This window comes from Nipponia nippon, unplaced genomic scaffold (assembly GCF_047370975.1).
Source record: "Nipponia nippon isolate SJK-2023a ecotype South Korea unplaced genomic scaffold, ASM4737097v1 scaffold_25, whole genome shotgun sequence".
In the NCBI taxonomy this organism is placed as follows: Eukaryota; Metazoa; Chordata; class Aves; order Pelecaniformes; family Threskiornithidae; genus Nipponia; species Nipponia nippon.
The window spans coordinates 5,950,832-5,974,884 of record NW_028262342.1 but is presented as its reverse complement, the minus strand read 5'-3'; the positions used below and the strand labels follow the sequence as shown (position 1 = coordinate 5,974,884).

Sequence of the window (24,053 nt, the reverse complement as noted above, 5' to 3'; positions counted from 1 at the left end):
AGGATGGCAAGAAGGGACCTAAAGCCATCAGCTGCTGCAAGCCTGGAATTTTGAGGCCAGGCTGTACATACAGAGGGGACAGGCTGTGCTGCAGCATCCCTGCCCTGACGTCCCCAGCGAGGGTCCCCCTCCAACCCTGTGCACCCTGAGCGCCGACGGGCATTTACCTTTGGAGAACTGATGGATCGTCTCATCATGAAGGTGGCGGGGTCAGCATAAATCTCCTCTCCCCGGGGTGGCAGCCGCTCGAAGCGGGCGCTGGGCGAGCGGACCGGGGAGTATACCCGTGCCCGGCTGTAGGATCCCTGGCTGGGCGAGCGGGGCACGGAGCGGGAGCGGGGCTGCAGTGACATCCGTCGCAGAGAGCCCGAGGCTGCATCCACCTCGTCCAAGTAGGTCGGCTGCCTCCCTGGACCGGGCAGCCAGAGCGGGACATCTTGCCGGCCAAAACCGGGGTGCTCCTTCCAGTCACGGAGCTGGTAGGTACCACCGTTGCGGAAGGAGTGCCGCTTGTCCTCCAGCGCCCAGGGTGGGCTCACCCGCTCGTAGGCGGGCATGGAGCAGATGCTGTCGGGGCGCACCCCGGGTGGGTAGTACTGGTAGTCCTCAGGGTACTGGGGCGAGTAGGGGGAATAGTAGTCGGGCACTCGGCGAGACACAGGGTAAAACCTGGTGGGGCTGGGGGGGGGGGGGGGGGGGGGGAAGGGGGCTGTGAGAGCCAGGCTGGCGGCCAGGCGGTGCCCGGCCCCTCACTCCACAGCCGGGGGTCCCAGTGGGTGAGGACAGCCTTAGAGCAGGCAGCTCTGACTCCAGCACCCAGAGAGCTGGCTGGCTGGCATCCCTCCTCCCAGGGACCCCACGGTGGCCTCCCCTCCAAAATCCACCCTGCTCAGCTTTTCAGGGTGTCCCACGCACAGCTCGGAGCTGGCATGTGGGGACGGCCCAGAAAGGAGATTCTCTGACCCCAGGAGGGGATAAAGCAGCTGAGAAGGGGAAAAACATTCCCAGAGCATCACCTGAGGGGCAGCCCTGGAGAAAAGGAGCAGGACCCTCCTCTGCCCCCGGCCAGCCCCCCGCAGCCCTCACCTCCGCAGCTCCTCGGGGGGCACGGCCCCCCGGCGCGAGTTCACCCACTGCTGCAGCTGCGTCATCGAGCTCTTGCGCTGGGCGATCTTCTCAGGGTTGGTGCGGGGGGCGAAGCCCCGGCGGTGGGCCACGCTCTCCCCATCGGGCGGGGGGTATGCGGTGCTGCCAGGGCGGCTGGGTGATGAGTATGGCCAGCCGTTGGGCTGGGGCGGCCGCTCCACGCTCGCCGGCACCCGGGGCGCCTCGGGGTAAGGACTGCCGGGCTCTGAGGGCATCTCCTGCCCAGCGATGCCATTGGCTTTGGCCAAGGGCTCCTTCTTGCCCTCCGTCCTCTCTGACTTCCTCTCGATCTTCTCTGAGCCACGGCCGTCGCCTTCTCCCCGGGTCTTGGTGTCAGGGTCAGCTTTGGGGTGCTCGCGGTGGGCGGCGTTGCGGTGGTGGTGGTGGTGTTTGCTGGGGGGGATGTTTTCAGAGTCTGGCTTCTCGTGCCTGGAGGGTGCCGAGACAGGAGAGAGGGTTACCTTTCCTTTGCAATGCCCCTGGCATGGCCGGTGACGTCCCGTCCCTCCCTCAGCCTTGGGGGGCCAATGCTCCCCCAGCTCCCTTCTCCAGAGGGACCCTCACGCTCCCAGGAGGTCCCTGGTCACGATACATAGCCCCTCCACCCCATCTCCAAGAAACCAGGGGAGAGGGGTGGCACGGGGAGATAGCAGGCGCTGACCTCTGAGTCGGGGGGATCTGCACCCGGGCGGCTTCGCCCATGGCTTGGATCCAGGACTCCTGCTCCTCCGTGTTCTCGGCGCTGAAGAAGTAGGTCCGGATGCCAGCATGCTCGGCCTGGGGAGACAGGGACTGCTCATTACTTGCTGGCATCTCCTCCACCCAGCACACCGTCACCTGCAGGGAGGCAGAGAAGCGGGGAGAGAGAGACAGGAGGGTGAGAGCTCCATTTCCACCCTGGCATGAGGTCCTGCTGCGGCAGGAGAAGCCAGGCACGGTCCTTCCCTCCCCTGCCCGAGCCTCACGGCCACATGCATCCTCGGCGGCACCGAGCGGGAGGAAGGCTCTGTGGGCAGAGCCAGCGCCAGCCCTCATCCCCTCGCAGGGGATCCCCCGGTGCCACGAGTCCCCTGCGGTCACCTCCAGCGATGCTCGGGACCAGCCCTCCCCAGGGTCCCGCACTGGAGGAGCAGCACCCCGGTGCAAAGGTTGCTGCACCCAGCACTGAGCGGGTCCCCGCGGGGCGCAGGGGGCAGGCAAAGGGACACGTCCCAGCGAGAGCGGCAGCGCCGGATGGAGCATTATCCTTCATGCAGGGTTAGGGGGAAGGTGGCTTCTGGGCCCAGACAACATTTTAGGGGAAAAAGGTTCGCTTCTGGTCCAAGATGTTGGTGCCCACTCTCCACCCCACGCTGGAAGGCAGGTCTGGCTATTCAGGGCCTTTTCAAAGCTTCCACCTTCCCCCTCTCTGGAAAGGGACGGGAGGCAGCGAGGAGGAAGGAAAGGGAGAAAGCAGGAGGTTTCTCCCCCTGAACGATGGGAAATGGGGTTCTGATTAAAACCCTCCCTTGGGTTTCCATCTATCCCTTCCCCAGAGCATGCAGCCGCCATGCCCAGCTGCAGGGTCACCTCCTGCAACCCCCATGCACTCCTGCCTCTAAAAGCTCTGCAGCCAGAGCAAAAGTTCAAACCAAACCGATTCCTCCCCTGGATTAGTGCGAGCGGGGTGAGCGGAGCATGCTGGCAAGCCTGCGGGTCCCTCACCCTTCTGCATGCACCAGAAACACAAGAAGGTACTACCTAGGTGGTGGCTGGGTGCTGGCATGGTGGACGGGCGTGAAGAGAGACCGCCTGTCCGGGGATCCTCACCCGTGGAGAGAGGAGGAAACACAGACAAGGGTCAAGCTGCAGCGTGGCAGGAGCGCGGGCGCCGCGCCACAGACCCCTCCCAGCCGTTGGGACCCTCTCTACCCTTCTCCGAACAAAGCCATCCCCCAAAACTCTGCAGGGACGCGCCTGCAGAGCTCAGTTCGCGGGCAGCGGCTTTGCAAGGCTCTTTCCCCACCGGTGTCACAAGCCAAGAGACATTTCAACACCCCCAGGCCACTTCTCTGCTCTCACCTGCAGAAGCTGCAGGCAGAGACACCTCGGCGGCTGCCAGCATCAGCACAGGCACAAGGGAGAGCCCATGCTGCCACTTGCCAGCGCTCATCCTTAAACCGTGCTCAGCTGCAGCTTAAATGCAGGTTTAAAGGAGGCAGCTACAAAAATCCATCCCTTAGATTGGAAAAACTCTGCTGCAGTGCCCTGCAGGGACCCCAGGCGCCGGCTCCTGCCGTGCTTATGGGCAGGAAGGTGCACGCTGGGTTTTTGCACAAGCGTACACGAGTGCAAGCCAGCCCGTGCATCGGTCCGTCACCAAGCGAGTGCTAACGCAACCCTCCCAGGGGCCGTGGGCAGCACAAGCAGCTGTGCCGGTTGAAGGTGCATGGTGATGCCGACAAGTGCCGCGCGGTGCCGGGGAAGCTCAGCCCCTGCTCTGAGCAAGGGACAGCCAAGGTCTGCTGCCGGGGCTGGGTGCGGGAGAGCCCCGGCTGCAGCAGCCGCCCTCCGCCTCTTGCTGCTCTGCTTTCCAACACCCACTGCTCTCCTTTCCAACACCCACGGCAGCGCAGGCTGACGAGCAGCGACTCGTTACAGGCTACCCCCTTGCAATTACGTTTCCATTTGCACGCCAGTCAAAACAGGCTAAAAAACAAAGAGGAGTTGGGGACACCTCTCTAGGTCTGGCTCTGGGAGTGCTGCCGAGAAGCGCGGCAGTTGCCGGCAGGGACAGGCTGGCCGGGAGCAGCGATGCGGAGGGGAAAGCGGGACACGGAGCGGGCCGAGAGCATCACTGGCGAGGGCAGCTCTGCTGCTCCCCTGCACCCAGCGCCTCCCCGGGCTGGGGAGCAGCGATGCACCCCAAGGGGCAGAGCCCAGGAGCATCTCAGGCCTGGGGTGGGTGATGACCTTGGAGAGGCTGCTTTGCCCCATGCGTGCCTCAGTTTCCCAGGCAGAAGGCACATCCGTGCAGGGTATCCCTGGGGGTTACTGCAGTCACTCCTCTCCCCAGCTGGCTCCATGCCCCGTCACCAAAAAAGCAAGAAGAGGGAACAACAGGGACCCTGCGAGCATCACCGCCACCCCAGCGCTGTCCCGGTGCCCCATCCCCTCCAAGCCCCGGCACAACCATGCACTGACCTTGAACGTGTGCTTCCTGCTGATGTTGTCGGAGGGCTGCACAGCCGCCACGCGGAAGCTGAGGAGGGGGATGCTGCCCAGGATGCTCTCCTCCTTCTCGTCTGGTGGGCAAACGCAGGGGTTACACGCACGGAGGGGCTGGGAGCCCCGGCTACCCCCCAGCAAAGACCCACGAGCTGCTGTGGGGACACGGGCCCATCGCTCCTTCCCGTGGCAGCCCACCTGTGGGAAACCGCTGCCTGCCTGTTGCTCCCCGGCAGCTCTGTGCAGCTCGGCTGGGCTCGCACAACAGCCTGCTCAATTATTCATGCCCGCCCTGGCCTGCGCTGCCAGGGCTGAGCCCAGCGAGCTGCCAGGGAAGGCGCCCGCATTAACCCCTCGGGTCCCCGGTGTGGCAAATGCCCACACAAAGGGGTGCTGTGCATGGCCACCGCTCCCCGGCAGGCTGTCACTGCATGGCCACTGCTCCCTGGCGGGCTGTCACCCCCAGACCCCACCAAAACCTGCTCTGAGCCTGGTAATGGCCCGGGTTCACATGGAAGCACCTGGCTGGTGGCCACCAGGTCCTGCCAGGGGGGACAAGCTGCAGGGGGCACCTGAGGCAGGTACTCGCTGCCGTACCTTTGTAGTAGAAAAGGCAGCGATCCACCAGCACGAACCAGCGCTTGTTCCACTGCTTCACCCCCGAGCTGGCCTGCGAGAGAGGGGCAGTGAGAGCAGCACCCACCTGGGGAGGGGGTGCTGCCGCAGGCGGCCGGGAAGGGGAGGGATGGCACAGCCCCAGGGGGGCAGTGGCATGGCGGGGGCTCGGGTACCTGCTTGTAGAGCCAGCCGCTTTTGGTCACCGCGGCGTTGGGGTTCCTTTTCATGGAATTGGAGCGCTTCCCGAAGGCGATGCCCTTGCGGGAGGAGCGCGAAGCCTGCAGAGGGGGAGAGGAGCTGCTCAGTCCCCGGGGGGGCCCCCGGCACCCCGTCTCTGCTGCCGCCTGCCATGCCACACGGCTCTGGGCACCCACCCGGCCTCCGGCGCGCTCTGGGGGCACCTCTGACACCATGGTGTGGTTGGAGGGCTCGCTGGTGATGGTCGCCGGTCGCTTGCCGCCCGCTTTGCTTGACATGTCCAAGGTCAGTCTGCGGCACAGGAGGAGAGCTGAGTCAGCAGAGCTGCGTTTCTCCACCCCACAGGAGCTGGCCCCCAGCATCCCTGTCCCGGGCACCGGCCCCCCATGCCCCAGCCCACCTTCGTCCCCCACCACAACTCACTCCCAGGCCCTGAAACCAGGGGAGTCGGGAGCCAACCTACTTTTGCAAGTCAAGTCTTGAGCTGTCCTCGGGGACCTGTCCCGTCACTGGGTGCAGGAACGTGTTCCGCCTTTCATTGTGGCTGTGGGAGACAACGGCGGGGCGGTGGTTAGCATCTCCCATCCCCGTCCCCCCCCAGGAACCCTTTGCCTTTGGCACCACATTTGCTGCTCCAGCCCCAGCGTTTCGCTGTCCCACGCCTGCCGCGGTGCCGGGGCTGGCTCCCTGCGCCCGGCCCCGAGCATCGCCCTCCCCTACGCCCCCGCTGACCCCACGCTTCAGATCTGCTCAGCACATTTCAGCGGCGTTTCCCAGAAAGTGCTTGCCTCGCTGGGAGCTGAAACGAGGTCTCTGGTGGCCGAGCCCTCGTTCCTCCTGCTGGACACATCCCGGACATTACCATAAACCCCACTCCCGCCCTCAGAAGTCACTGCAGAAGCAGCGGCAGCGATGGCCCATCCTGGGCTGTGCCAGCAGCGACGTCCCCAGTGTCACATCCTCCCCTTCGGCTCACTGCTTTTACAGCCATTTGCCAAAACACCTTGAGACAGGCTAAGAGAAGGGTCACCTGGCCACATGGGGCTGTGCACCACACAGACCCCGACCACCAGCCCAGGACCCACCAGCACAAGCTCTTGCAGCTGGATCAGGCCCAGCTTGGCCCCCGCCCTGGTGCTGCTTCGGCGACGCTGGGGTGCAGCCAAAGGCGGCCGCTGCCGGCGGTGCAGGACTCCCTGGCAGCGCCGGGAGGAAGGAGGCAGGGCTCCTGCCGGGCTTGGCTGGCAGCGTCTGCCGTGTCCCTGCCTCGTCCCGCAGAGCCGGTATTGCCGGGCGCCCCAGCACCTCGCTGCTCCGGCTGGGGAATCCGCTCACACGCTGCTTCCCGGGGGCCCTCACTGCCGGAGCTGCGTCAGGAGGAAAGGACAAGGAGCACCCGCAGATTCAGGGCTCCATCCCGGGAAGTTTGCCTTGGACCCTGTCCCTGTGACAGCCCTCCTTCCCAAAGCTGCCAGGCACCAGGACACGGGTGCCCCCAGCCACCCGCGAAGCCAACGCGCCAACAGCCCGGAACGCTGTTGAACTTCTGCGTGTCAGCAAAACAGGGGAAGTTTGAGCAAGAAAACGCAGCTGCCAAGACCATCCCATCCACACACGCTTCACCCCGAACCTGGGCTCCAGCCAGGCTCTGAAGATATTAACTGCTTTCTGTCCAAAAAAGCCTCGCCGAGAACTGCTCCCCCTTGCAGGTCCCATCCTGCGCCCTGCTGCGGATCCGCTCTCCTCCGCCAGCCCTCCCCCTCGCTTGGGGTCACCTTAAAAACCTGGGCAATGTGTATGCACCCCGCAACGAGGGGCAGCACTCGCTCCCCAAACCCCCCCAGCACCGGGCTCTCCTGTGCCATGACCGACACAAGGTATCTGCCGAGAGAGCCTGCCCAGCCCACGCTCCCACAGCAGCGAAGGGGATTTCTGTCACCCAGGGCTGGATCCGCTCCTGGACCATTTGCCCCCGGCAGGTGACTTTGGAGGGGCACAACGTGGCGGTGCTGGGGCAGGTGCCGGGCCCCCCATGATGCTGACACATGGGGAGGGTGCAAATGCTGAGCGAGCAGCACCCCGACTGCCCCAGCCCTGGAAAGTGGGGGCTGCCAGGACCTGTCAGTGTGCCCGAACCCCAGCCGGGGACATCCCCCCAACCCTGCTCACAACCCCACGCCACAGCAGGTTTCTGTTCCAGCAGGCTGGATTCTCCCCCCGCCCCGCCGCCAAGCCCAGGACCCCCACCCTGCTTTGCAGCCCCCACGGCTCCTCCTGGCACCCACCCCGGTGCCTCCCCCCCCCCCCCCCAAAGTCTGCCCCCACCCCCAGGCGTGGCAAGACCCCAGGAACAGCCGGGGAGCCTCCTTAAACCACCCCCTGGCAGCAGCTCCCTCGGCTGACCCCGCTCCAGAAACTCCCGAGTTCACATCGCCTCCCAAGCACTGCAATGCAGCAGGCACTGCCCGGGCTGAGGGTCCCCCACCACCGCCTGCCCACGGCCCCCCACGGCCCCCGCCAGCCCACCCCAGGGTCCTACCTCACTCGCCGGTCTGCCCGAAACTTCAGCATGGTGCCAGAGGCCTTCCCAGCTCAGCGCTGGCTCCCGGCTCCCACCATGGCAGCGGTGGGCACAGCGAGCCCCGTGCCGCCTGCCGCCACACTACGAGGCGATGGCACGTGCCATGGGGGCAGCAGCCCCACGTGGGCAGGGGGATGCCGGCAGCGGGTGAAGGGTCTCGCTGTCTTCTCCCAAGCGTCCCAGTCCCCCGAGCCCTGCGCCGGTGGCATTGGCGTTCCCAGTGGCAGCTCTCTTGCGGACGCCGGCAGCTCCGGTGCAGCCGGGGCTGGCGAGCCCCGGTGTGCAGCAGCCAGCCGGCAGGCGACGGGGACAAACAGCTCCCGCTCGCGTCCCCGCACAGAGGAGAGGCGAAGGGCAGCGCTGCACACGCCGCCTCCCCCAGCCCAGGTGCAGTGCCGGGGAGCCACTGGCGGCAGGCGAAGGGCGAGGGGGGCAAGACGGGGGGCTCCGGGCCCCCCCACCCTGGCAGGGCAGCGGTGCGCGGGGGGCTGCTGCCCAGGAAGGGGGGGTGTCGCGGCGAGCGAGGCAGCTGCGCCGCGATGAGCTCTGTCGCTGCCCTGGATTCACCGGCTGCATCCCTTCCCCCTGCTTCTGTCCCCAAACCGTCCCCGCTCCCCGCCCCGCACCACCATCCCTTCCCCAGGTCGCACCAGGAGAAAATCCTGGGGAGCAGGATGGGCAGGAGCACTGAGCACCAAACAACCCAGCAGCGGCGGGGGGGGGACGGGACCCTGCAGGGCATCCAGCAACGGGGCTTCAGCACCCCCGAAAGTCTGGGGAGCCCTTTGCACCCCAGCAGGTTAAGAAGGGGAGCAGGATTTGGGGTGACCCACCCTCTGCCTGGGCACTTGGAAAGCGAATGCAAATACATCGGGACTGTTATGATAATGGGAGGGAGGGAAGGCAGCGCTGACATTTCAAAGAAACCTCCAAAGAAGGAAGCGGAGCACAGAAAGCCAGCTGGCCTCCATCATGCCACGTCCCCGCTCCGCCAGCACCCCAGGACCACCTCAGGACACCACGCGCCCGGCCAGCCCACGGTGCTGCTCAGCCCGGCCTCTCCCGGCCATGGCATCATTCACCTGCTCCTCCCAAAAACCGGTGCCCTGAAGTTACAGCTATGCCAGTTGGTGAGCGAGCTGGGTCGGCACCAGTGCCCGGCTCAGGGATGCTCCCGCTGCTCCTCGGCTGGCACAAGCGGTCCCTGCCAGGAGGGTGGTGGGGAACAGCCAGGGACGGGAACCATGTCCTCAGTGCAGGCAGAGGATATGCCAACGCAGCGGCGTTACCACTCCCAAACCAACTAAATCCACCCCTTTAGGGCACCCTGGACCAGAGCTGCTCTCTGGGCACAGAGGAGCCAAGCGGTGCGGCCGCTGCCCTCCTTGCTGGCACGCTGCCGGCCACCAGCCACAGGGCCAGACACGCATGCACGGAGAAACCTGCCCTCCACAGCACTCACTGGCAACACCAGCCTCGTGCCTGCGTCCACACCGCTGCCAGACCCACGGGCGCTGGCTGTCCCCACAGCAGTGACTCACCCGCTCCGCAATCACCACTGCCCTCCGCAGCGAAGCAGCTGGGGGTCAAGGTCCCCCAACGTCCCGCGGGTGCGTGGCTCCCGCCCTCCAGTGTGCAACAAAGACGATGGTCACCCGGTGGCGGGGCTGCCACGGAGGAAGGGGAGCCGCCAACCGAAGCTGTGGCCCCTTTTGGGGACGGTAGCCCCGGGGACGCGTGGCAGGAGCAGGAAAGGCGGCGCCTGGGAGAGCCGGACACTGCAGGTAGGAGCCACAGAGTCCGCCTGCAGCCGCACCGGAGGCACCTTTCCCCGCAATGTGGGGCTTTCACCCCCCGTCACCCCCGTTCAGTAGCACAGGGGGCTGCACCAGGCTCAGGGGCTGCTCTGGGAGCCTTTAACCTGGGTACAACGCCGGCTTCGCCAGCCTGGAGCAGGCGCTGTTCTCCCTGCACCAGCTGGGCTATTTCACAGTCATTAGTAGCTGGGGGTGGGCAGGGACACGGCATCCTCCGCGGCCGATCGAGCGGACACGCTTCAGGGCTCCGAACAGCAGCACAGGGGTGGGGGGGCTCCTGCGGACCTCCCAGGAGAGCCACGGGGGAGAGGAGCTGGTCCTTTTTCTTGGGGTAAACATCAAAGAAAAGCCCTCTAAACCTTCTCTTGCTTTTTCATAGAGGTAAGGAGCAAGAGAAAGGAATAAATGCAATAACTGAAGAATGAAACTTTCACTCAATGCTGCTTTTCTTCCCCTTCCCCAAAACTGAAGCTTATTGAGAGCAGGAGGACAACCCTCCGGGCTCCCCCTGCCCTTCCACAGCCCGGGAAGGTCACGGCTTTCCAGCTCTTGCAAACCCCAACCCACAGCTGGGGCACATCCCCGAGCAAAGCCCGAGGACCCCCACAGTCACCGGCACAGTGCGCGGGTGCCACCCCCCACCCACATCGCCCTGCGGTGTGTGCCGGAGCAGCACCGGGTGCAACCTGGCTGTGCCAGAGCAGCAGCAGGCAGGAGGGCAGGGGGGTGGGCTGCTTTATAGCCGCTCTCGGCTGCAGCTGAGGGTGCGAGAGTGTTAACGCCGCCCCAGCTGGGAGGGAGCAGGTGAAATGGTGACAGGAGGGAGTGATTTCCCGGCACCAGCCCACGCCGGGGCTCGGTGAATCCAGGGTGCTGGCAGCCAGCTCCGGGGGAGTGGGCGCGGGGAGCAGTGAGCTCCCAGCACACCTCGCAGTGGGGCAAAGCGCCGGAGGGTGATGCCAGCCGTGCTCCGGCTGGGCAGGATTCCTGGCTGGCTCCTCATCGGACACGGGGCCGGTGGGATGGAAAAAGCCCACTGAGGGCTGGTGTGGGGCCCGCAGGGAGTCCTCTCCAAGAGCAGACAGCAAGAACAGCTCAGCTAGCTGGACACAGCCAAACAGCCCCCAAAACCCCCCAGCGTGTGGCAGACGTCAGCTAATGGGAACCATTCCCACGCCACAGCCCTCCCCGGGGCATCGGGGCTCCTGGCTGCTATCTGGCGACTGCGAGGGCAGCGAGCGGGCGGGAGGAAGGGAGGCGCAGGCTCACCGCCCAGGCGCTGGAGCCTGCCAAGCCCTAAATCCAGAGCAGAGCAGCCGGGCAGGGAGGCTACAGGAGCCCGACCACCCCTTCCCCACCGGCCCTTCCCAGGCTGCGCCGGCCGGGGTGCGATGCCGGAGCCCCTCCGAGCGCTCGCCGCAGGCTAGCATCGTCCCTCCAGCTCCCAGGCTGGCTGCGTGCCACAGGGACCCAACCGCCTTGTCCTCCCACGCCCCAACCCGAATTTCAGTTCCGGCAGGCGCCTCGTCGCCCCCAGCGCCCCGGCCCCGCGGGGGGCTTGGCTGCGACGGAGGGGTTACCGTCGCAGCTGCTGGGCTCTGTCCCCCTGGGACCGTGGCAGGCAGCAGCAGGAGGAAGAGGAGGCAGGCAGCCAACTCCCCTCCAAAGCGATAATGAAAACCCTTCGTCTGGAGGTTTTTCCCGTGTTCTCGGGGCGAGCATCCAGGCAGCTCCCAAGCAAGGGGCTTGCGTGGCCACCAGCCAAACACGCCCTGTGTGTTGGCCTCCTTCCTCTGTTTTTCTAGCCCTTTCTTCACCTCATCCCCCTCCTCCTGAGCCACATCCCTCTCCTCTGACCGAAACCCTTGAAAACTCTTTTCTCCCAGTTGACTGCAGCGCTCAGCACCCATGGGAAGGGACGCGGGGTCACCCCGTCACCCGCCGCCCCTGCCAGGGGGCTGGCACAGAAAATCCACCCTCAGACGAGCAAGTGCAAACTGCTGAGTCCCATCTTGCCACGAGCACCCGGGGCAGGAGCAAATGCATTATAAAGCACTAATAAACCGGACCCTCCAGCCCACGGGGCCGTCCCGCTCGGCGCAGGGGGTGCAGGGGGCTCGGCTCTGCCCTGGGGAGCCAGCGCAGCGCGTGCTCGAGATGCAATAGGGGAAAAAAAAAAAAGAAAATTTAAATTAAATTCTGCAGGCGCAGCGCGAGCGGGTCTGGCGGAGTCACTGCAGCCAGGGGACGAGCGCCAGCAGCAGCAGCTCGGCTGCTCCAGCGTCTCCGTGCGGGGCCGTCTCCAGCTCCGGCTCTCTGCCGAGCGAGGCCCCGGGCTGCTCCATCGCTGCAGCTACTTCAACCCCCGTTGGATGACTCAAGCAGGAAAAAATAAAAGCTACCCCTGTGCACTCCCCACGCCCTCGGCAGGGCTGAGCTGGCCGTGGGGCATCCTGTGCCAGCCCTGGCCCTGGCCAAAAGCCTGGGCCACAACCCGGTGGGAAATGCTGCTTGCGTTCCCGAATTGTCCTGGACTTACAAGAGTTACGTGCCAGCCCTGGGAGAGGGCAGCAAAAAGAGAAAAGGTTGCAGGGGAAGAGGAGATGGAGGCAAAGGCGGGATGGAGGGCTGCAAGAAACTCCCCCGTGTCTGGCTGGGCACCGCCACGGGCCTGTCAGAGCCGACCGGCAGCCCTGGAAATCCCAGCGCCTGACGGATTTGCAGCGAGATCAGCCTTTGGGAAGAAAGCAGCTTGTGGGCACTTGAAAACCAGACCTCAGTGCGGAGCCGCACGCTGAGAGCTGAGGTTTCCCTCCGGCCCATCCCCACAGTGCTGCCGGCTGGCTGGCTCCCACAGCTCCCGGCACGGCAGGGACCGGCAGCTGGTTCTCCTCCATAACCTCATCCCTGTCCTAATCCCGGCCCCGCCATCCAGCTGAGCAAGCGTTTCCGGCACCGCGTCCATCAGGGCTGGGGGCCAGGAGGCAGCGCAGCCCTCCGCGGTAACAAAACCAGGCTCCCGCACGCGCACAGCCTCCTCCTGTGCCCGGCTGGGTGCCGGCACGGGGGCACAGCCGAGCAGCGCCCGCGCCCCTGACCACGGTGCCCCTGACCACAGTGCCTGCAGGCATGCTCCTGTCGTGCTCCCTCTCCAGCGCAGCTGCTTCTGGGGTTAATTTTGCTTCTTGCCCTTGTCCGTGCCGGGCGCTGCTACGACGCAGCCCCAGGAGGGAGGGTGCCGGTTTGAGCACCCATCCCTCTGCCACCTCACCCCTGTGACAAACTGCACACGTCAGCTGCCATCATGCATCACGATGGCCAGGCAGGGAGCACCCCAGCTCACCGCCCACCACTGATGCCGGTGAGAGCCTCCTCGGAGCAAACGGTCTCTGCCCGGAGAGCTTTGCCCCATCCAAACAACCTCGGGAGGGTTTCGGCACGAGAGGCTGCAGCCAGTGAGCACCGCAGCCAGGCCAGGCTTTACCACCCGCTTCTGCAAGCTCGACATCAACCCTGCAAGCCCCCGTGGGACCCTTGCCGGGAGGGAAGGCAGAAAAGCCTGAGCTGGATCCGGCTGTGAAGCAGCAGGGCTGCTGTGCCGGGCTTGCCGAGCCAGGGCAAAGTCCTCAGCAAGGGCGGACGGCAGCTCCCACGCACCCACAACCTGCATGCAACGTCACCGCCGCCACGCAGCCGGGCTGGCGCAGGAGCAGCAGTGGCCCCGAGTAGGGACATCCCGGCTGGCCAGAGTCCACAGGGATGGAGAGTGGGAGAAGCCCCCGCTGTCCTCGGCACGGCAGAGCAGGATGGCCGGGAGCAGGGGGAAGTCAGGGGATTTCCAGAGAACAAAGCGGCTGCTGGCAGCCAGCATCGCCGGTGGCGGGGAGGGCGAGTCCCCCACTCCCGCTCCAGCTGGGGTTGGGGAAAAGCACAAAAAGCACCGACAGTTTGTGTTTTATCTCCCTGGCAACCCCGGCTCCATCATCAGAGGCATGGCCCACAGGGGCGGCCCGGCCAAACCGCGCTGCTGCGGGAGACGGAGAGCTCGGCGCAGGCAGAGCAGCGTCCCGTATGCACGGGGTGATATTTGGGGAGTGTCACAGCGGTGTGACGGGGTGGGCCAGGACCCGGGGCAGAGCAGGTCACGGGCCATGCCCTGGCAGTGCTGAGTGCGTGTCCCTGCTTTAACCACGTTGCTCCATCGCCCCTTCTTGGGGACAGAGCCCAAGCCCCATGTGCACGGGATCGCCAGGATCCCCGAGCCGCCATGCCCACAGGGGACAGGGCAGTCTCACAGCAGCTGGCAGCTCTCCTGTGGCATCACCGGCCAAGCATCCTTACCCATACCCCCCCAGGGGACCAGCAGGGATGAAATCAGTCATGGACAGATGGAAATGCAGACCGTGGGGTGAGGGGCCGGGGCGGGAGGCTGCTGGCACACCAAGCTGGACTGCGGCAGACACCAAGATGCACAGGGCACCAGCATGGGTGAGTGGGCATGGGACATCCAGAGCGTTTATTGGATCAGGATGCAATCCTTCAGCCTCTCCCCCCGCACTCTGCAGCCTCCCACAAACCTGGAATAGTTGTGGGGCTGCAGACCTTCCCCCTCCCTCGGCCTGGCGCTGGGGCCGCAGGGGGCCGGGGTGGCAGGGCCATGGCTCGTGGCTGGGCTTGGTGCTGGGGGGGGACAGAGGTGCCTGGGCAGCTGCGACACCTCTGCCAAAGGTGATCCACTAATGCAGCCTCCGAGACGCAAGCCGGACCCAGACCCGGAGGGTTTAAACCTCTCGCTAGGCTCTTTAAGCAACCACTTCCAGTGGGCAGAAATATCTGTCCTAAGCAATCACTGGAACGAGGCATCAAAACAAAGCCGGCCCCAACCCCTCCCCAGCCTGGCCAGGTCAGGAGCAGGGATTATGGCAGCGCACTGGGAAAATCCTGCTGGGACAAATCCTCGGCACCTGCTTAACCCATCGCACACGATAATCACACCGGCATCCTGACGGCAATGGGCACCTTCCCTGCTGTGCACCGCACCTGCCAGATTTCCAGCTACGCCTGTCGAGGTGCCGGCTGCCCTCGGGTCCCTGGCTGCTCTCGGCCACCTCCAGGCACTGGCCAGACAATGGCCCATGTGTGTCATGGCCGGGCTCCATGCCGACCGCTGCACGCACGCACGCATGCACACACGCACGCACTCACCGGTGCCACTGCACATCCCCTCCGTCTGCGCCGCTTGCCAAGCCGGTGGCTCTCGTGTGGCCAGGGTAGATGATTTTCTTCCAAGCCCATGGAACCCGTCACTGGTATCAATCATTAACAGCCACCGCAGCTGCCAGCAGCCTTAACCCCCTCAGCACCATGCCGCTGCATGGGAAGGCATGGGAAGGCATCCTTTGCTCGCACTGAAAGGCCCTTTAACGGCACCGCGGTGCGGCAGGCCACTGCAGCCCAACCTGCCGGGGATGCAAAGGGGTTTCCAAGCGGCTCCGCACACCCCATGCACCCACAGCCGTTCCCACAGCACCATGTCTCTATGCACCCCAAACCGCTCCCTCGGCAGCATGGGCCCCGGGAGCAGCCCTGCATGTCCCCATGCAGCCCCAAGGGCCGTATCCTGCCTCTGCATCCAGCCGAGCCATAAGCAGCTCAGCCACGGGGAAGCCCCGGTCTCCTCCACCCTCGGGGGCAGTGGGCAGCGGCCATCCCCGGGGGGCCGAGCCCCACAGCCCTCTGTCCCCCGAGGAGCGGGGCAGCGCGGCAGGGCAGGGGGCTGCTCCCCCCCGGCTGCCCGCAGAGGCAGGAGGCAGGTCCATCCCCTCCTCGCTGCGGGAGCCGGGGCAGGATGGGATCTCTTGGCTCAGGGGTCCTGGAGCTCGCCCTCCACACAGCTTTTCCAAGGAACATCAATGGCTGTAACTTTATCCGAGCGTGTTTACAACCCAGCCACGGCTCTTGGCTCCCTCGGCCGTACCGGGGGCCGGCTCGGCTCCCGAGGGTGCTGCTCAGCTGGCGCGCGGTGCTGCCAGCGCCCTGATGCCAGGGTCTCCCGCACGCCGCGGTACCCACCGGGCTGTCGGGATCACCGCTGCGTGCATCCCCATGGAGAGGGGGCACAGGCACCCGGAGCTGGAGGAGGAGCACAGGGGCTGTTCCTATATCTGAGGTCTGGGAAGCAGATGGACAGATGTCCCTGTCCCCCACTGGCTGCAGTGCCGGTACATTACCCAACCTGCTAAGGGATTGAATGATTAACCTCCAGCCGTGCCATCGCCAGGAGCCAGGAGAGCCCTGCTCTGCCCATGCACAGTCCTGGGGCACAATGGCACCTGGGGACCAAACCCCCGGCCCCCCTGGCCCCAAGCCCAGCCGTTGTCACCGGCCCCCACTGCCCCAGGAGCATCCCATGTCACGCTCCGGAGCAGGGACATGTCCAGCTTGGCCAGCCCGGGGCAGCCGCCACGTCCCCCTGCAGAGGGGCACAGAAGGCGCTCAGCTCCCGTTCCCGTCCCAGCTCCCATGGGTCTGGAGGTACTCACAGCCCGCGCCGCCCCGCTGGCACCGCAGCCCAGCTCCAGCTTTCGGACACTGACGCGCAGCGAATTTCGCCTTCTCCAGCCCCAGCCGCGGCCCCGGGGGCGTCCGGGCTGCGACTGCTCATAAATAGCCTTGGACAAACATCTGCACAGCACCACCCCGCGCAGGCTGGAAAGCGGAGGGCTGCTGTGGGGATGGTTTTAATCATGATATAAGACCATCAAATGGCTAAATAAACCACAGACAGGAGCGAGCTGTAAATAAGCACAGACACAGCAGCTGATAAGACCCACCGGCAGCGGGGCTCGGCTCCCCGCGCCCACACAGCTTTTGAATTTCCCATTCCCCACACCCACGCAGGACACAAAGCCACAAGCTCCTTGCAAACACCCCAAGTTGGGAGCACTCGGAGGGCGCAGGGCCCGGAGCAGGGTGCAGTGATGCTCTGATGCAGGGTGCCTCTGCTCCTGGCAGTGGGTCCTGGGGCTCTGCACAGCCGGGCGCTGCTATTCCCGCTTGCCTCCAAGCCCACCGGGACAGGGAGTGGAGTGAGCCCCAGCCTGGGCTCGATCAGCCACGGCAGGTTGTACCGCTCCCTGCAGAGGCTCTTGATTGTTTTTGTCTAAATTACCAATTTTCCACTGTCGGATCTCCCACGGACTGCTCTCACTCCAGTACTTCAGCAAACGAGTGCGCTCATACGGATGAAAAATAAAGTCATAAATGCAGCACCCCAGGGTGTGGGGGCACAACACAGCGCGTTGCTCTGCTAACACCGCCGTTGCCAGCCTGCACGGCAAGGCAGCCACTGCGGGACCCCGGCAGAGCGCTGCCGGCACACTTCCCACGGGGGGTTGGGTTCAGGGAGGCTCAGGGTTAGGGGGTTGTGGCAGCTCTGGCTCTGCCCCAGCTCACGAGCTTCACCGTGCCGCTGCCAGCCCTCCAAGTGACTCATCAGCTGCTCTGTGCCCCGACCTCCCACAGTCAAGTCCCAACGCATTCGGCACATTCCTGGCATAGCCCGCTGTGCCGTGCCGTGCCGGCATGGAGCCCCACACCTGCCGGAGCAGTGAGACTGGGTGGAGGCCAGCGGCACGCTTGGGTCTCTGCAAAGAGGTTCATGCATCCCCAGGCTTCATCATGGTCTGCTGACCAAGATGGCCCAGCGTGGCCACGTGTGCCCGTGGGGATTTGCCCCTGGGCGGGAGCAGCTCAGCTCTGCCTCCCGTGCCGCAGTGAAGCTGGCCCGGCCAGGGCTGTCATCGCGGGCAGCCTGTCATCCTCCCCAGCGGCACGAGTGCTGTCCCGGTTGCCTTCCTCATGCAATGCCACACTTCCCTTACGTCAGCATGGGTGTGATGGCAGTATATGGAGAAACTCTCCATTTTTAGATCTGATCCTGTACCTTCGCAGGCCTCAGAACAGCTTGTAATCGAGCTGTGATGCAACAGTGCACGCGTCTCGGTTGTGCAAGTGCATTGCACCAAATAGCTCCCAAGGACGGGGCAGGCAACGGCTTGGGGCAGCTCAGGGCTGGCCGAAGCTCTCCGACCCTGCAGCCATCTGCAGCGCGTCCCAGAGCCCCGCAGAGCAGCTCGTGATCGCAGTGTGGGTGCCAGCGGGTGCAATGTGCAGAGCAGCCAAAAGCGCTCCCAAGAGCCCGGGAAGAGCCACCACGGCAGGGATCCGCCATGGGCAGGAGCCGAGCCTGGCACCCACCGATGCCTCCAATTCCTCCTGGCCCCAGCACCGACAGCCCCCAGCCCCAGAGCCACCCAGGCACCCACACCGCCGGCCTCCGTGTACAAACAGAGCGGGAACCAAAGGTCCCCCAAACCTGGAGGTTTGTTTTTAAGCAAACACACCAAACCAAACACACACAGGCCCCCCCAGACTCCAGGCACAGGCTCGGGATCTGCTGCCGTTGTAGAGCTTGCCTCCACCTCTGGCAGCGGTGCCATCCCGGTGGGGGGCATCCCTGGCGGGGGGAACCACAGCCGACCCCCCCGAGCCCTGTGCCGAGCTGACACAGCCAGAACGGGTCTCTGGAGGCAGAGATAAATCAGCGTGTCAGGGCTCTCTGCACCAGATCCCAGTGGTCCCGTAAACCGCAGCTGACCAAGGCGCTGGTCCCCGCTGCCGAGCTTGGAGTGGCTCTGCACCAGGGCGCTGGGGAGCTGGGCATTCCCCGTGGCCCTGGCGGATCTGCCAGCTCCCGTCTCCAGCACAGCCGTCCTGGGGCACAGCCTCCGGCGGGCAGGTCAGGCTGGACGCCGTCCGGTTCCTATGAATGCCTGCTATCTGCAGGTGCTTGCCATATCAAACCATTAGCCTCCTCCACCAGCCATTAAATGCTCAGCCCATCCATTAGCCCCAGAGCCAGGATGGGCGCAGCAATTCCCTCACTGCCCTCGGATGGGACGGCCCTGATTTTATTGCTCTCTCCAGCCCACCACACCCTGGTGTGGCAGGGCCGCGGCCAGGGCAGACAGGCACAGCTTCCCGGTGAATCACTGGTCCTTCCCAGCTTCCCAACCGTGTCCTAATTAGTGCACAAAGCCGAGAGCAGCCCCAGGGGGCAGCTGCAGGGGAAAAGCAAGGAATTTGCCAGGGAAAAAGCAGAGGGAGCTGCAAACCTTCCGCACCCCTCCAGACCGGACCCTCAGAGTCTCCCAGGGTGGTGCAAAGCCAGCACGGGGACAGGGCATGCGTCTGTGCCACCAAACAGCCCTCGCCTTGTTCCCCGTCCCCCTCCCGGCAGCCACCTCCACAACAGCGCAAACGCCGCGAGCGAGTTTAGTAGCACGGCGTTGGCGCTGCAGAACGAGATCTTCCCCTGAATGAAGTTTAGTCACCGTGGGATGTTTCCAATTGGAAATCAGGACAGTTCCAGGCTGAACGCATGCCAGCTTTCCACTTCCCAGAAATCCCATTTGCAAGTGAGCCTGTTGCCGGTTCCCCCTTCTCCCCCAGCATCACGTAAGTAAACACTGCCCCAGCCCTCCCTCCGCCGCGGCGGGGAGATGCAGCCTGCGGGCTCCGGCTGCAGCCCAGCCAGCCCGGCCACACAGCCTCCGGCCCCGGCCCCGCGTCCGCTGCCATGCCCAGGGAGGGAAGCCGGCAGGACACGAGTCGCTGCGCCGGGCTGGAGCTGGGCCAGTCCCAGCCCGGTGAGGGCCCTCGGCGATGCCTTTGCCGCCAGCGGCGCAGGCTGGATGAGCCCTTCGCCGACACACCTGCGCACAGCATCCCCCCGAGGATACTCGCGGGCAGCTGGGACCAGGGAGCTGCATCAGGGTTAGTCGTGGGAAGCAAGTGCGGTGGCTGCCCGCTACAAGGAACTAGCTTGCTTGGCGCTGGGAAGAGCCGGGGGCTTGTGCCGAGTTTTCAGAGGCCAGAGGTAGGCTGGATACCCATGGGAAGAGCAGTCGGGTGCCAGAGAGGTGGGAGATCCGTTTGCCGGGTGCCTGCGGCACAGTGGCTCCTGCTTTCCTGTGGGTTTGGGTCAGGGGAGAATTCTCCACATGCATGGAGACCAGTGTTCCCAGCCCAATCTGGCCCAGAAGTCACTGGGAATCAAGGGGATGGACAAGGGAGCGTAATCACAAAGCTCAACTCCTTAGGAAACCAATAAATGGAAAAAAGCCAGCCATGCCCCTGACTTGCCCTGATGTGTTCTCCTTCCCCATACGTCTCCCGGCCCCAGCAGGACAGAGCAGGCACCACGCAGGGAGCACAGAGGTGACATCCCAGCTCTGTGCTATGCTGGGCATCGCCAGAAGCTGCTAAAGGTCCCTCCTTGTCGCAAATTAATTAGTGGCCCTGCAGCACTGGGATGGAGTGAAGGACATGCTGCCAGGAGCAGGGAGCGCTTTGCTCCGGACCAGAGCCCGGTTCTTCGCCCACCATCGCTAGAGCAATAGGGAGGGAGGAGCAGGATAGTGCCAGGGCCAGACTCAGCTACGAACCCACCGCCCTGTCAGCGCTGGAGAGAGGTGGGGAGATCGCTCCCATTTCCCAGGCATCCTTGCGTATGGCTGGGAGCAATGGGATGGAAACCACAGCCATCCCACGCTACAGACCAGAGAAGAGCCACAACAGCCACCCGCTGCTGCCAGCTGCCGAACAGGGGCCGCAGCACCCGCCGCTGCCCGGTGCTGGAGCATCCTCTGGTGCTTGCAGGGTGCTGCCATCACCCTCTCTCTCGCTGCTCTGCAAGACGGCAGCAGCTTGGCTGCTTCCTGGGGAGGAAGGGGCTTTTCCAGGCTCCGGGAAAGCAGAGGGAGGCATGGCAGGGTACAGCAGAGCATTGCTTTAAAAAAAGCCGTTCTTAAAACATCCCTTTAAACAGAACAAAGCAGGCGATGCAGCTGGGTCTCTCCCCCAGGAGGAGAGGTGATTTTAAGCAGCACTTCCAGGAGATCGTAGCACGATTCCCCAGCCAGCTCAGCCAAGGGCAGGGACGGCGGCAGCCCCAGGCTTCAGAGCCAGCCCATGGCACAGGGCACCGGCACAACCCCGCCCAGCCAAGAACCGCCGGGTGGGCAGGATCCCACCCCACATCCCGGCTGGAAGCAGAGCTGTGTGTACGAGCTTGGGTGCCTCTGCCCCACTCCGAGCCCTGCCAGCCTTATCGTGCTGCCACACCTTCCATTTAGCTCCCTGCAAGGAGTTTAACCCCTGGGAGAGCGCAGCCGGGCTTTCCTGTGCGCCATGCCCATGCCCGTGCCCGGTGGGATGCGCTGCTCGCCTGTGGGCACGGTGCAAATGCCTCCAGCGTGCTGACACCCAGGGCTGCGCCCACGAGCCCCTCTCCTCGTGAGCCCTTGCCCCAGGAGCAGCCCTGCAGCCGTCCTCCAGCAGAGCCCCACTCGCCGGCTGCCCCAGCGCAGTGCAAACCACTCCAGCATCTCCATCCCCTTCGCTCCAGCCCTGGGGGCTCTTCCTCCATCCCCCTGGATCCCCCTTGTCCCTGCCATGGGCCAGGCTGCAAGAGCAGAGCACCCACAGCCGGCACAGCCTACCTGCTCGCTGGGTGCTGCCGGGGCCACGCTGTGGGGAGGGCGGTGGGCTCGGTGCCAAGGCAGGGAGCCCCAGTCTGGTGGGAAAGGGGGAGAAGCGTCGGCCGCCCCCGAGAGCCACCACGTCCGAGCGCGGCAGGGACGGCCTGGCTGATAAACGAGGTCTGAAATCTGAAACTGCAGGTTGGCTCCTTCCTATATAAACAGGCGCTCGCACACACGCACACACACACACACCCCCGTGCGCGCCGGCTCTCATGCCACTCCCGCTGCTCCCGGCCACGCCAGGCACCCGCCAGCCCTCCACCGGGATGGCCACGCCGCCCAGCCGGCGGCCACCGCTGCCTGAGCCCCTTGCTGCCGGTCCTGGCCCCGAACGTGCTGGCACTGGCTCAAAGCGAAGCCTGACACTGGTTTATATCATGCTTCAGATGTGTTTTCATTCCCCAGACAGCTCTGGCTCTGCCTCCGGGCAGTGGGAGCGGGATCTGTGCTTTGGGAAAGGAGCAGGGACCCACTGGCGGGCACTGGCCGGGCACCACCTGCCTGGGTGCTAAAAACAGCAATATGGGAAGACCAAATAGTGTCTTTTTTAACCTCATAAAATGGGTCAGAGGGACTCAGCACCATGCTGGATCATCTGATGGGGTGCCTGCAGTCACAGACAATTTTGGTCCCCCTCGCCCAGCAGTGATGGGCAGCGATGCCGTGGTGATGACCCAGGGTGGTGGGTGCTCGTCACTGTCCCTGCTGAGCAGCGCACGCAGCTGAGCCCCTCCGCTCACCAGGGCCACGGTGGCCGACAGCCAGAGCGTCGCTGTGCCATGCCACCATGGGGACTTCCTCGTGCCAGCGCCGCCATGGCCGCGCTTCCTCCAGCGGGAGGAAACACTCAAGAAGACAAAACCATGCCCTGTTTTTCCCAATTCTCCAGGCTCACCTGCAGCCCGGAACCGGGGCGGCCACATACCACGGCTGCTTGCTTCACCCCAGCTCCAGCCCGCGGGGCGAGCGGGGCCATGCGGTGCGCCCTGCTCGGAGACGCGGGGCCGGTCCCGAGCATTTCCCGCAGGAAAGGGGAGTCCCAAAACTGCTTTGCCTGCTGGGGGTGAAGCTGCTTTGTGGCACAGAGAGGGTCTTGGTGGGCACCTCTCCACTGCAAGGCTGCATGTGGCATCTCTGTGCTGGGGAGCTCGGTGCTGAGAAGGGGCAGCTCACATCTGGGGGCTGCCGGCTTTGCATGAGCACAGCCCGGGGTTTCCCTGTGCTCCTGGAGCTGGATGATCCGGCCGAGGCGTCTCCATCTGGGATGCAATGAGCTCCACAGTGCTCTGAGCCAGCTCCCCACCCCGGTTGCACAAGCGGCCCTGGGGCGCTGCCGGGCAGTGCACAAACAATAACAGCCTGTTTACGAGCAGGCAGCACGAGGCCCCGGCGGCGGGCAGGGCATCGCCCCAGCCACCTGCCTCCGGAGCTGTTATTGCCCCGCCTGATGGCGGGGAGGAAGAGCGGGAGATGCGCCGAGCCCCAGCCCGGCTGCCGACGGCTCCCCGGGCACCCTCTGCCGTTCATTCCCCCTGGGGCTGCCACCGGAGCCGCACCAAACACCACCGCAGCACAAGGACCCTTCCCGGCACAGGCACCGGCACAGCAGGTCTGCCCCATGCACCACCCTGACCTCCAGAATCTTGCAAAGGTACTTTGGAAGAGTAAATTTGCCTTCGGAGAGACTGGATTGACCGGGCGCGAGGGGGATGAGATGGCCTCGGGTGGGGATTTCCTCCCCAGGGCCACCCTGCGGGACTTTGGCCCCATGGCGGGTCCTCCTGCCCCGCCGGGACAGCACCCACCGTGCCCCGCAAGCAGCCCTGTCACTGGGCAGCACTTCTGCACAAACATCTCCCCTCTCCAGCTCCTCCAGTGCACACCAACATGGCCCAGCAGCACCCAAAATTGTCTTCTTCCAGCAAGCCATAAATCCACTGGGAACAGAGCAGAGACCACCAGCAAGGTCCGGGGCTCCTGCCGGCACAGACTGACATTTTGGGCGTTGGGGAGAGAAGCTGGGGGCTCCTCCTCAGGTATTTTGAATACACCACTCCTACTTCAGCAGCTAGATGAGCTCACTGCCATCTTCTTGGCCTAAAAATGTTTTTTTGCACTTTCTTTCACTTTAAGAGAAGAAGGGACAGGGTCGAACCTGACATGCAGCTCCCAGCCCCAGTTTCTGCACCATCCAAAGGCGCATCCTCCACCCGCCGGCGGGAGCGCGGCAGTCGTGGGGGGCTGCTTCGTGCTCCCACCCCGGCACACTGAGGTGTTGGGGAGCCGAGCCACAGCGGGACCCCGCACCGGTGCCCCCACCCCGAGGGGGGGGACTTGGCCCCCACGGTGCATCCCTGCTGCCCACCCGCGCCGGGGCCCGGAGCATCGCTCCCCGCCACCAACCGGCGCCTGAACCCAAGGTCCTGCTTATCTGCAGCACAAGCATGTCTGGTGATAAGCCCAGCGCAGGAGGGATAAGATAAGGCCCCGCGCAGCCTCGCTGCTATCACAAGCCCTTCCTCCGGCGTTGCGCCCCAAGGCTGAGGGGTGCTGCACCACCTAAGCATCCCCCAGCACGCACACAACCTCTCGCTGTGAGGAGCTTTAAAAGATTCATTACATTCACACACAACAGTTGCTTGTTGTTTCCGAATCAGACAATCCGCTTGATTCAGGGGAGAGGGGGTGGAAAAAAAAAGAAACAAAAACCACACATCAAATCAAACAATTTGTCTGGGGAAACCTGGCAGCGAAGGCGGGGGGTAACGGGGAGGGGAGAGGCGCACGCAACCCGATGGCATCAGGCTCGCAATAAAAACTGGAATTGTTCATCATTGCTGCTCAGCTGACCTGAAAGAAGAGACGCTGCCGAGGAAAACA

The 24,053-nt window shown here is 64.7% G+C and overlaps 1 protein-coding gene across 4 annotated transcripts in view; it reads right to left on the bottom strand.

Moving 5' to 3' along the window:
- The window catches only part of PLEKHA6 (pleckstrin homology domain containing A6), a 53,117-nt gene that overhangs the window by 15,113 nt on the left and 13,951 nt on the right, over positions 1-24,053 (bottom strand). For 2 of the 4 annotated variants that reach the window (XM_087762294.1, XM_087762293.1), the window contains exons 4-11: positions 5,633-5,713; positions 5,346-5,460; positions 5,145-5,249; positions 4,951-5,023; positions 4,330-4,430; positions 1,808-1,983; positions 1,087-1,575; positions 168-678 (exon numbers count right to left, since the gene is read on the bottom strand). In XM_087762294.1, the coding sequence (XP_087618420.1) occupies positions 168-678; positions 1,087-1,575; positions 1,808-1,983; positions 4,330-4,430; positions 4,951-5,023; positions 5,145-5,249; positions 5,346-5,460; positions 5,633-5,713 (1,651 nt within the window). Of the gene's footprint in view, positions 1-167; positions 679-1,086; positions 1,576-1,807; positions 1,984-4,329; positions 4,431-4,950; positions 5,024-5,144; positions 5,461-5,632; positions 5,714-24,053 lie in introns of all 4 variants that reach the window. The other 2 variants (XM_087762295.1, XM_087762296.1) reach the window with 2 other exon arrangements.